The sequence below is a fragment of the Falco biarmicus genome, chromosome 3 (assembly GCF_023638135.1).
Source record: "Falco biarmicus isolate bFalBia1 chromosome 3, bFalBia1.pri, whole genome shotgun sequence".
Classification (NCBI taxonomy): domain Eukaryota; kingdom Metazoa; phylum Chordata; class Aves; order Falconiformes; family Falconidae; genus Falco; species Falco biarmicus.
The window spans coordinates 89550105-89562859 of record NC_079290.1 but is presented as its reverse complement, the minus strand read 5'-3'; the positions used below and the strand labels follow the sequence as shown (position 1 = coordinate 89562859).

General features: G+C 39.8%; 1 protein-coding gene across 1 annotated transcript; it reads right to left on the bottom strand.

The window, feature by feature from the left end:
• Positions 1 to 278: 278 nt before the first annotated feature.
• Positions 279 to 1977, bottom strand: MC4R (melanocortin 4 receptor). The gene has a single exon (XM_056332275.1). It carries the CDS (start codon positions 1428 to 1430, stop codon positions 435 to 437), a length of 996 nt encoding a protein of 331 aa, XP_056188250.1. The 5' UTR covers positions 1431 to 1977; the 3' UTR covers positions 279 to 434.
• Positions 1978 to 12755: the final 10778 nt, after the last annotated feature.

The window sequence follows — 12755 nt, the reverse complement described above, 5'->3', positions numbered from 1 at the left end:
GTAATGGATAGCTATAATTACTTCAACAGAATAAGGAACAGTATCAGCCAATATGTACTGTAAGTCAGGCAAGTTATTTATTTTGTCAGCATTTGGAACATACAGCCGCTCATGTTTATTAGTATTTCACATTCATCATTACATTTGTTTGCTTATTTATAAACTGGTATGAAGTGCTAATTCTCTTTCCAGCCAAACAAATTACAAACTGTAGATATCACGAACATTATACAGAAATATGAATTACATGTGAACGGAATACAAGGATGAGAGGGAGGGGAGACAGAAGCGCTCAGGAGACAGAAAGAAGTACTCAGGAGACAGAAAGAAGTGCTCATTTTTAAAGATTTAAACGAAATTCTGCTGAGAGAGAGGATCTGAAGGCTTAGAAGTCTGTGCTGCATGTTGTTTAGAGAGTAATGTATCCACTCAGTTTAATATTTGCCAGGCAAATCACAAACTCCCCTCAGGCTACAGCAGCATATAATCTCCTTGAATGTTTTCCTTAGCTCCTGACTCCGAAATGCATAGATAAGTGGATCGATGATGGAATTGCACATGATGAGGATAAGGTAGAAGTTAAAATGGGACATGAAGCACACACAGTAAGGGTTGTAGGGGCAGGAGATATAGAAAATGAGGTGCAGGAAAAATGGAGCCCAGCACACAACAAAAACTCCAATCAAGATGGTGAGAGTGATGGCCCCTTTCATGTTGGCCCCTTGGCGAATAGGGCCAGTCCCCGGAAGAACAGCAATCTTTTTGATATGCATCCGAGCCATCATGAACATGTGGACATAAAGGGATGCCATGAGAATGAGCATAGTGAAGAACATGCTAATAAGGCAGATGATGACAACACTGCTGTCAGAGTAAATGATGAACAAAATGCCTGAGACCGTACAAGCAGCCCAAATGCATGTGATGATCACCCCTACGCGCTTCACCGTCATGATATTATGGTACTGGAGGGCATAAAAGATAGTAAAATACCTGTCCACTGCTATTGAGAGGAGACTGCAAATTGATGCAAGCAAGGAACTGCAAATCACTGAGTCAATGACATTGTCAATGTTTATGGTAAAGCTCTGTGCATCTGTGTCTGTATTGTTTAGCAGCGTGATAACAATAGTTTCTGATCCATTAGATACACTCACTAACATGTCAGCCACTGCCAAGCTACAGATGAAGAAGTACATGGGTGAATGGAGGTTCTTGTTCTTGGCTATTGCCACAATGACCAAGACGTTCTCCAGCAAGCTGATGATGCCCAGAGTCACAAACACTTCGGGGGATACAAAGAGTTGCTCATAGCAGCCTCCTGAGGAGTGGCCCTTTGCACTGGGCTCACTGCCACCTCCATGCAGTCCATAGCTGTGGTTCCAGAAATGAAGAGGCTGGAGTGTCCCACGGTGCTGAGTGAAATTCATCTTATGGAGATCCCCTTTCAGATTCTGTCTTTTAAAACTCCTGGTCCTTGTGCATTCCTTTTAAAACCTTCTTTGGCTTTTCAGCTTGGGAAGAAAAGAAAAATAAACTAGCACAGAGGCAGGCGGCAGTTCAGAACACTTTGACTGCTGTTACAAAATAAGATTTCAAACTCAGAAATACTGGTTTACTCTCTCACAGATGCAGTTTCTGATCATCTTCACATTTACCTTGGTGATCTATGTCATGGAGTCCCAACAGTCTGTAAGTTTGCATCAGATTCTCCCCTATGGTCAGTTCCTGTTTAGTTCACTGGTGTGCTGCAAGGCTTTTTTGTTCCCTTCCATTAAGAGAGGCAAACATAAAATGGTCAAGTGACTGCTGCGGAGCAGAAAGTAATTTTAAACTGCAAGCACCGGTCTCACTGTCAGACAGTGCATGCCGGCTGCCTGTTTTATGGTGTGTGGAGGAGAAAAATATCCAGGGCACTCTCCGCCTCTGCTTTGCCTTCCAGCCAATGGGGCTCAGGAGCTGCAGAAAGTCGAGGGGCTGCTGATTCTGAGCCTCTCTGAAAAACACGGCACAGTAGCTTCAGATGGCAGCATGAGCTGCCAGTAGGAGCAAGAAATCAGATGGGCTACCAGAGATTTGTTTCCCTTCTTTAACTTTTCAGAATAGTATTTGAATACTGAGTTTTAGTTATCAATCTTACAGAACTGTACTAGCAATCTTACAGAATTCCTGCAGCTGAACTCAGGGCTTTTTATTTTTCAGACTGTGATTCACTGTGATTTCCCCTTGCTCCTTCTAGTGCACAAAGTTGGTCTGCTTTGCACATGTGGCAAAATAGGAAAAGGACAAGGAAGCAGAAGAATACTTATCTCCTTTTTTGTTCTCTCTCCCAGATTTCCCTTGTTTTGCTAACTTTTCTATGCCTTAACTGTCCATTTGCACAATGTGTTGTTCCAAAGTTGCATTACACTTTCTAAGCTTCTTATAATTTTTAAGAAATGGAGACCATCTAAGGACCAAAAACAGAACAAGGAGCCAAAGTCACAAATGGCTTAATAAATTGTCCTAAAGAAAGTAGTTTTTTCCAGGTAATAACCTTCTTCATCATTTTATTTCCAGGAAGGAAAAGATGATAGAACTGATTGCAGAAACCCTATTACCATCAGGAATTAGGGTGTTGGGCAGGAAAAAGTCTCTGTTTAGAACAGATGAAGGAAAGCAACAGGCGACAAAGTTGCAACTTGTGAGAAATGGGTCTTATGCAATGGTAATGAGTCAAAGGCATCAATAAATCTCCTAAACATCCATCTGAAGGGATGTCCCTGTGCTTACCTGGCATGAGCTGAATCAGCTTGTTTGCATTCTGCCAGGGAAAGCCCTTGAGAAGAAGGAGGAAAAGAATGCCAAAATAATATGAAGAGACAGAGACAAAAGTTGTTTTGCTGTTTCTTTTTCAAGCATTGCAATTGAGGATTGAAAAAAAATAAAAATACTGAACAACACCAAAAGTCCAGGTGTTTTTTAAAGCTATGGAAGCTACAGGAAAATCAGTCAGTACACCTGGGAGTAATGTTTGCAAGGAAGTTGATCTAATGAACATTTCCAGTCAACTACCAGGAAGGCTATGGAGGGCTTTGTATGTGATGTACCAGTTTTCCTCAAACTCTCAAACTTTTTTCATCTTCTGTGCATTAGCTGGCTTTACAACTAACAGCTATAAAGAGATAGAGGAATGCATCCTGTGTGTATTTTGTATTCAATATCCCAGCGTCCAGGTGAAGCATGATTTTACTTTCATGTTTGGATTTGCTATAGATCTGTAGTTATAAAGACCTATATCAGAACAAAAGGCTCAGCCAATTATTTCTGGGCCTTTCCCCAGATGGATTGCTTCATAAATCTGAAACACAGACACCCAAGACAAACAAAATAACTAGTGGCGCAGGAAATCCCACGTTTATTCATTGGAAAACATCATTCACCAGCAGCATCCTCACAATGAAAGAATAGCTTGCTGCTGAGAGAGTGAGATTTACTTTCCTATCAAGACATAATGCAACCTAGGATTCAAAAAGACTTATTATCCAGCTACTGATCCCTGGGCCAGTGTACACTAACTTCTGCCACAGACAGGACTTGCATAACTAACCCTTAAGGACACAGCTACACTGTGAGAGCAGTGAGAAAATTCATATAAAGACCAATGTGAGAAAGCAGCATCTCCCCAGACAAGGTATTTTTCTGCACCTGCAGCCAGAAATGTGTAACCTTCAGATTGTCCCAGGGAAGCAGTCACTCGGCATCCCTTCCTTCATCACCCCCCTCCATGCTGCAAGTGCTCAGGGCACAGGGGTCTTTCCCCTTCACCTACTTAGGTGGAGCTTGAGCAGAGGAGACTGGGCGAAGATAGAGAGAAGCTGCTTCCAGGGCATATTGCCCTGTTTGCTCCAGATGTTTGTCTGTCTATCCTTCTTCTGGTTCCTCCCTTTTCTCTGTGCATTATTCTCATCCCCATTTATCTTTCCATTTACTATCTCTCTTTACCCAGAAGCTAATCAGACAATGCTCTATGTGTGGTTTTTCTCTGGACGTTGTCATAAAAATGCAATATCGGTTACAACAGAGGAAAGAAAAGGACACTTCTCTCACACCCACAGCCATCACTCACCTCAAAAATTCTATTTATGCTTTACATAAATACAAAAGGTTGTTTTGGTGTGTTAGCCAGTCATATTTGTGGGATGAGGGTACATGACTGGAAATAGTAGACTTATGGTAGCTTAGCAACTCAGTTGAAGCACTAAAGAGGTGATGTACCATTAGCCTGCTCTGACTAGAAGGTGAAACAAATTATATAAGCACTTTTTTAAATGAGAGATTTATGTATGTCTAAGTACATCTACAGTAGAAGACGGATACATGCCTCCGGCTCCCACTTAATAAAACCCAAAACATATAATGTAAAATTATTCAAAGGTTCCTAGCTCTCTCATGTCTGAAAATTTGTCTATTTCAATATTTTAGTCACAGATAACAGGAGCATTGCCTAATATACATTACCTAAACTGTTTCTTAAATTTTAAAAACCAACACTGAGGTAATATTTCTTTCAAAAGTGATGGCTGACAAGCTTTGCAGCACCATGGAAAAGCAGCTATGGCTGCAGAAAACTATAAACTGATAACAGTGATATACTAATATGAGCTCCAGCTCTTAAGAAAAATAAAACATCAGTGAAGATTTGATACCAGCCTTCTCTTCTAACATAATGAGGAATCATATGATTAAAAATATTATTTTAAAATGTTCATTTTAAGGCTTCTTCCTACATAATTCTTCCCATGTCCTATGCTCTGTTTCCAGCTACTCCCTAAGGCCAACCCTCCAGATAGGGTTACATCCATCTCCACCTCACAACATTTTGAAAAGCTGAATTATCCTCTGACAGTTGCTTTTGAAAGTCAGAAGAAAGTGTTCCCTGGAATCAATAATAAGCAGATCAAATCCCAGTAGCGATACAGGAAGACAGGCAAAGTCACAAGCAGGCTGTATAGGTTCACTATGGGAGAAAAAGAAAGGTAGAGGGAGTTAGCACAGGCACTTCCCTGCTCAAATGCACGGTCTGAGATCTCTTTGAATCCCATGTCCATGTTGCTCAAGCACAAAGATGATGTTTACCACTTCAACAGATGTCAGTGGAAACAGAGGAGGGATTGTAAGAAGCTGGGTAGAAGGAGAAGCCAAAGAAGCAGACTATCAACAATCAGTCCCTGAGATTTGTGCAAGTGTGCCAGTACTGTGCAAAGGTCACTGCTACATTTACATGCACAAGCATAATGGGAAGAAGTTTTGTATACGTGTGCTCACATCCAGTTTTTCAGCTCATTCAAAACCTCAAGTCTAATACACAGTAAAAGGACTGTAGTATATTGTTGCACACTGATTTTGAAATGTAAAAGGAGCCTGGCAATTAAACTTTGGAAGCTTCTAGGAGATTTTAGCCTGCATCATCTCTCTGTATTACAGCAAAGGCAAATTCTGCGTAACACTCAAAATACTCACCAAAAATGTTTCAAGTAATGCAATGTACTTTTCCATCCTACCCACAGATGTAATTGGAAGAAGCCTTTCTTGAATTCTTTCCAGATTCACTAAACTAGCATATGAGCAATATGGAGACACTTGTTTGTTCCTGTATTTTCATTGGTAGGTACTTTTTAAGTTGGTCCTTAAACATATTATTGGCCAGAAAGTCTGATAAGAGCATAAACAGACATATCAATAGAGACCTGATTGTCATAAACTTAGATGCTAACCTAGGATAAGCAGGAATACAGAGGAGAACTGGCACTGGTTTTGGATGAAGTAAAGGTGATGTCTGTTGCAGATAGCAAAGAAAATTCACATAGCAGAAGGTCACTAGTTCTGCAGTATAGAACTTGAGATGCCTGTGTAATGTTATTTCACAGAAAAAAGTACGATTGTAGATCAAATTGTTATTCTTTGTGCTTGTACAAACAAGTTCAAGGAAGAAGTAATGAATTAGTGGGGCGGTCTTAGTCAAACAAGAATAAATTGTGTAGTTAAACTTCTGTTCAGAGTCACAGAAATGTTGGTTGGATTGGACTTCTGGATGTAATCTGTCCAGCTTCTGCTTTGAACGGGATTGCCACCAATATTGGGATCAGATCAGCTGTGGTTTTGTCTAGCCATGTCTTGAAATCTTCCAAGAATGGTGATCCCACAGCTTCCCTGGGTAACCTCTTCCTGTTCTGCATTGCTGTTCTAGTTAAGAAGTTTTTCCTAATCTGAATCCCCCAAGACTAGGTTACATGCACTACAGTAGAGTCAGAGGGAACTGGACTGGTAAAAGTTTGTGAAGAGGAGGCTGAGGGGCTATCTAGTAGCAGATGAATCTAATCTAATAGCTAATGAAAGAGAATGTACAAAGTTTATAGGGCTAAGCTCCTCTTGCTAGTGCCAGGGGATATGACAAGAAGCAGCAGTCATAGATTGTGGCTTGGGTATGTAACCTAAGTTCCTGCCCATCGTGACAGCCCTTTGAGGAACCAAGGTGACCGGAAGTTGAACATTGTTCCAGCTATGGCCTCCCCCAGGCTAAGCAGAGGTGGATAATCACCTACCTGTCTGTCAGCTGTGCTTCTTCTAATTCAGCTGAGTGCCTGCTTGGCCCCATTTGCAGTGATGGTGCACTTTTGGCTTATATTCAGGTTGACAATCAACATAAGCTTTTTGCTGTCCTTTTCAGCAAAGCTGCTACTCAGGCAGTCAGTGCCTGTTGTGTTCTGAAGCATGGGGGTATTCCATCCCATGAAAGAGCTTTGTACTTGTTCACTTTCATAAATTTTCTGTTGGTCCAATGATCAGGTCTCTGAACATCCTTCTGGATTAAATCTGCTGTTTAGTATGCCCACCATTCACTCCCTCAACTTACTACAATCTGCAAGTTTGTGGATGGTACATTCTGTATTAACATCCCTGTTAGTGATGGAACTATGAAACAATCATTCCCAGTAAAGACCCCAGGGTACTCCATTTGTTCCCAGTTGTCAACTGTTCCAGTTCCCAGTGTTCAGTACATTGATTACCTTTTGAGACCATCAATCCAAGCAGTTTTCAACCCACCTGTGACATGCAAATGAAAACACTGGTCAGTGGAAAACTAGTCTAATACATTTTCATCTAGGTTTTTATTTTGGAGTGATGATTGCTCTCTAATCTTTGTAATTTATTTTTAACCTTTTTCTCGCCTGAGGCGAAAGCAGTTTTTAAGTCAAGAGGCTTCAGTCTTGAAAGCAGGAGTCTCTGTAGCTTGCCTTTTTTCCTTATGTGTGTTGAAAGGGCAGGAGAATTCTTTAGCCAATCTGGCCACTGAAAAGAAATGTATATTCTGCTGGCAAATTATGTTTGCTTATTTGAAGATGCTGTAAATATGCAGAGGCAGAATGATTTCCATTAAAATGGCATGACCACAGAGGCTTTAAGCACTTAACAGTCTAAATCCAATGTCATTTCTATTTTAAGCAATTGCGATTGTGATCATGGAGCTCATTAATTTACAGTCAATGCAGCAATTGCCATCCTTGTCTTAGTCTTTTCTCCCCCATTCCATCCCTCCCAAATAATCAGTCTTCTTTTACTTAGGCACTTGTCTGTTCAGACTCACCTGAAGCACTTTTTTTCAAATGACTTCACAATCTCCTTAGTGTTGGTATCCCACTCCAAATACCTCTCCAAAAGACATACAGCAGTATGCAGGATTAAGTACATTTTATGTTACAAAGTTTAGGATGAACTTCACTTTTCCACTTTCCATACTCAGTTTCTAGACATAATGATATGCAGTGTTTTTCTGTGTGAGAGTTGCAGTAGCATTTTATTCTAGCAGAAAAATTATCTGGTTCAGTCCAGCTGTCTCACCATGGAAGCTTGAAAAATGGTGTGTCTCATTATAGTTGAATGAGAAGTAAAGAACCAAGGCAGAAAATCTGACAGATCATCATTTAGTGACAGCCCAAGGTTGCATTGAGGCAAAACCCCAGCTGTTTTGGATGATGTGAAGTCACTTCAGTTTTTCAGAGAAGGCCTCAGAGTGGGAGTATAACCAGCAGTTAATGTGAGATGGGAAGTTACTAACTAACTGGAGTTTTCTCTTCCAGTCCCTTCACTTCTGAGGGTGACTGTTACTATTTTTTCCAAAATGTTTTCCGTTGTTACTCCAATTATTTATTGTCTGAATTTATTGTCTCCAGTCTGTGCGCCATCTGACAATGCTGGATGGCACATGCCCTAAAAGGCTTATGCTTGCAGAGTTTGGGGGGGCTTAAATCCTTTGGTGCTGGGGGGGGGGAGGGGGGGGGGGTTCAGGCAACGACATGCAGTTAGATCTGAACATGTCTGATTAAATAAGAGGGAAAATGCATCCTACAGAAACCATAGTCTGATAGCAACTTGATGCAGAAAAAGTAGACGAAGTACAGTCCATTGCCTTCCAAATAAAGTCCAAACAACCCAGCATTTACTAACGCAGTATTGTAAATTTACACTCCCAGTGGTTCATAGTTATGGGACCTATGTTTGCATCCAACTGGTTTGAATTTAATGCCTATGGTTATAAGAATGCCAGTCTTCTGTACCAAATTCCTTGTATTGTTTCACTTATACCTTAATTCTCTGATTATGCATTTTGTGCATATGGGAAATCCACAAATTACTAGGCTGCTGCTGTTACCATGACATCATTTCTTTAGTATCTTTACAGAGAGAGTTGTGTGCTTAGGCTTAGTAGCGGTTGTTCAAGATGCATAATTTATGTCTAGAGGGGTTTACATATACAGAGTTATTGAAAACCCTTGCTGAGAGTTCTGCACACATACACACACACATGCATATATCTATCTATCTATCTATATAAATACTTACTCCCATCTCAGTTCTATATAGTGCAGTCATATTCTGTATTGCCCTGTGCTCTTCCATGTAATTCCATGTACAGGAAGTAGGAGCTACTCGTCAAGAAATCCCAAAGCAGCTTAAGCTGTGTTAACAAAAGTTACACACTCTCCCAGTGTGTAGCTGCACTTTCATGGCTTCCATCCATTTTTATAGCTACTCACTTTTTTAGCAGAGATATTGGAAAAAATCCTGGAGTCTGCCAGTTCAGCAGCGAAAGCTTAACCTTCTTGTGAATTGTTTTCTTCCATAGCAATTAAATTATGTGAAAAGAACTAGAAATACTGGACTCATAATCTGGTATAAGACATGAAGTAGATGCACCAACTCATATGACAAAGAGTGAGTTACCCAGCACTGGTGTCAAGATAGGACTGTAGATTAAAGGACAAACCTGAGAGTGCTGTCATGAGGTAAGCACATCTTTACTGACATGCAATCGGAAATTTTCACAGGTTTCTCTAAGAACTGGGCACAGAAAGGGAAAATACAAGATTTCTAGACTTTTGAAGAGCTATAGTGTGTCTGCAGCAATTTGGTTTCTTGATAATTTTTATATCAGTCATCAACACGTGGTGAAAAGAATACCCCATATTTCATCTTGTGACAACTGTTGCAAGTGCTGATAATCAAAGATCAACAGTACTTTAAAAAGTCTGAAATAAAAGGCTGTATTGATAGTGAAGCTGACCCCCTGGAAAGCAGAAATATTTTATTTGCAAAGCTCTTATAGAAAAAGTTGTCTTAGAAAATTCAGGGACATGAACCAATTCCTTTCTTGAATACCAGAGAGGTCTGTGCTAGGTCATTACTCAGAACTTCTAGTCCTCACTGAAGGGCCATTTTTATTAAATTCAGGAAGAGTCTCCTTTCTTTTCAGGATGAGGAAGTACATTCTATAAATCCTTTTCCTCTCTACTGCTGGGGTGCAGCTCGTATGGCTGCTTGTGACAAAGGCTGATAATCTTCTGTCACAGCAGACTGTCATGAAAAGGAAAGGGTGAATGTGTATGTGAGAGCAGTAGCTCTTGCCTTTGTGGTATTCAAAACTGTATTCTAAGGTTGTTAGAACAGGAGAGGGAGGGAGTAGCTATAATAGAAAAGTAGCACATGAATCACCTTGTCATGATATGGTGCAGAGCAGGATGGCTGAGAATTAACCTGGGCTAGAAGATGCTTTTTCTTCAACAGAATGGATAGCATTGGTGGGGGTCTAAATCCTGAAAGTGAATTAAAGATTGATAAGGGCTCAGAGGCAGTCTTTTGTCTAGAGAACCGTGGGTGAAAGTACATCATCTTTGAGAAGTGACAGAGAAAATCCCCAGAGGCCTCAAGTTATACCTGAAATCTTTTAACATATTAGTAAAATTTCATCTGCCTTTGTATAGGAAAGAAAGGGATTTTGTTGAAGCTAAATGTTTAATTGAGAGATCAGAGGATTAATTGAAACCTTAGAGAGTTAAACAGGAATAGCCAGAGTAGTGAGTGCTGTGTCCAAACAAACACTGCACTGTTGGCTCTTTTCTTTGATTTTGGTCTTGGACCCAGAAATCATAAAAAGAGATCTTGGAGTTTATAGGTGGGAGACAAATGAATTTAGGCTGTCCAGGAGCTTATACTTGAAACAGGTAAAGATGTTCTATTATATAGGCAAAACAAATATATCTGTAAAATGAAGAGGAAAACCCGGGGATATCTTGACTTGTCTATGAGATCCAGTTTGCTTAGACTTTTCATAGACAGCTGTTGTAAGAGGGAAAGAAGGAAGTTAGAACAGTAGGAACATTTCCCTATCCCTTGCTGGAGTCAATACTTTCTGGGAGAACAGGGAAAAAGAAAGTGCCAAAGGATCCTGGCATGCCATATGGCAGACTCTTCAACAAGAAAGGGAGTCTCTGCAGCTGTGTAAATTACGATGTCAAATGGCTTGTGGGCAGGCACAGTCAGTTAGCTCCCCAGTTCAGAGTGAATTTTACTGTGACACTGTGTAAGACACAGGGATGAGATTTCTTCCTCACATAATGATGTGCAAGAACAAGGTAGAGAATTGTAAACATGGGATGCAAAGGCAAAAAAAAGACTATTTAAATGCACATTGCATTTCCTATCCAGTAAAGGAAAACGGAAAACAAGCTAAAATCCCTCCAGGGACTGTTATCCTGAACAAACACATACAGATATGTAGGTGTGCTATACCTTAAGATACTGTTCATTGCTGCAGATAACTGAAAAAGTAGCAAAAGAAAAATACTGAAAAGGCTTCAGAAATTAGTTAGGTAAAGAACATCAGAGAAAATGAAAAAAATAAAAACCAAAAACCAAACTGTAACAAAAATTACCAAATAACCAAAGGCATTTTTCATCACCCTGGGAAGCTTCTAAAAGCTTAGTCAAAATTAATAAAACTACATCCTGGGGTGAACTGTCTGATCTAAATTTCTTTTTCAGAAAGGCAACAACTTCCAACAATTATCATTGCTAATATTAAATACAACTTCCTTGGCATCTCATTTTAAGAACTCTGAGGCTATTTTTTCTCGTGGTCTTCAAACTCAGTCAGATACAGGATCTAAACAAACTCAGATCACATATTATGTGTTTTCCTCAAAATATGCTGTTTCATCTTTCTTTCTTTAATAAATGAAAATCAGAACCTTTTTGAAAGAAATCAAACAAGCAACTTTTTTCTCTGCCTATAAGGAGATTTTCTTTGTAATTTTAGAAAATGCTTATCAAAACTGGAGAATAGTAAAATACAGTTACAGGAGTTAAGTAAATCTATATGCGTTACCACATGCTTAGCGACAGACTGAATCAGTTATAAGCCTAACTCCACATTGTGGCTGAAAGTATTGAGAAAGAGAAAACTGCAACACTCACCTAAAACAAGGTCATAGTTTCCTTGAGACAACTCTTCAGCAAAATGGAGTACCTCTGCTTACTTCAGATTATAAAGACATTCTTACAGCTGGTAGAGCTCTGTCAAACCCACAGAGGCTCTGAGAAGCAAGGAAGGTTCAGACAGGGAATGAAAGCAGCCCTAGCTTTAGCTGGGAAGCTACTGATGGGAAGGGCACAACCTTCCCCCTCAAGTTTTCCGGGTGTAGTTGTGTGTGTGGCTATCACCTATTAGGAAGAGCAAGCACTGGAAGACTTTTATTTAAAAATAGCTCTTATAAGCATCTCCCAATATGGGTAACTAGTACTATAAAAAGGATTTTCTGTAATGAAGTACAGCAAACTCCTTGTGAGGGTCATGAGCTTCTCCACCTCACCTAGTACAAAGTCCACACAAATGACAGTTAGCAAGGTCATTAAAATTCAAGCAAGTGATTTTGTGCATTAAAGTGGTTCGAATCACTCTGAGCCAGAACAGAGTAGTGTTCTGTGATAGGGTCATGGAAGACATGTAATTATATTCCAATTAATCTAAAGGACAGAAAAGAGAAACAAGGATGAAGTGTTATAGGTCTGTTTTAACTATCAGATGTGAGGATGTGCTCCCACTGCTTGTTCTATGAGAATATCTATTTTGTATTAAGCAAGCAAGCAAGCAACTTAAAGGCCAGTGATGTTTTAGTTCAACTGAATAGCAGAAATCCTTCTCTCATTTGAAAAAAGATATTATTTTCTTTACGTTTGCCCTACCTCCCTAGAGACAATTTTCCATACATAGCAGCACAGAATTAATGAAAGTATCAAGTTGAAACCTTTCTAATGCTTTTAGAAAGTCAGTGGCATGAAGGGCAATTTTGTTTAAAGGTATGTGATTTCCAAACAGTCTATTGCTGTATGCAAAGCAAGTACCTGCAGAATTAGCGGACTGTCATTTTTAAATCACT

Coding starts and splice junctions, on each gene's coding strand:
- MC4R (XM_056332275.1), bottom strand. CDS start 1,430: ATGAATTTCACTCAGCACCGTGGGACACTCCAGCCTCTTCATTTCTGG.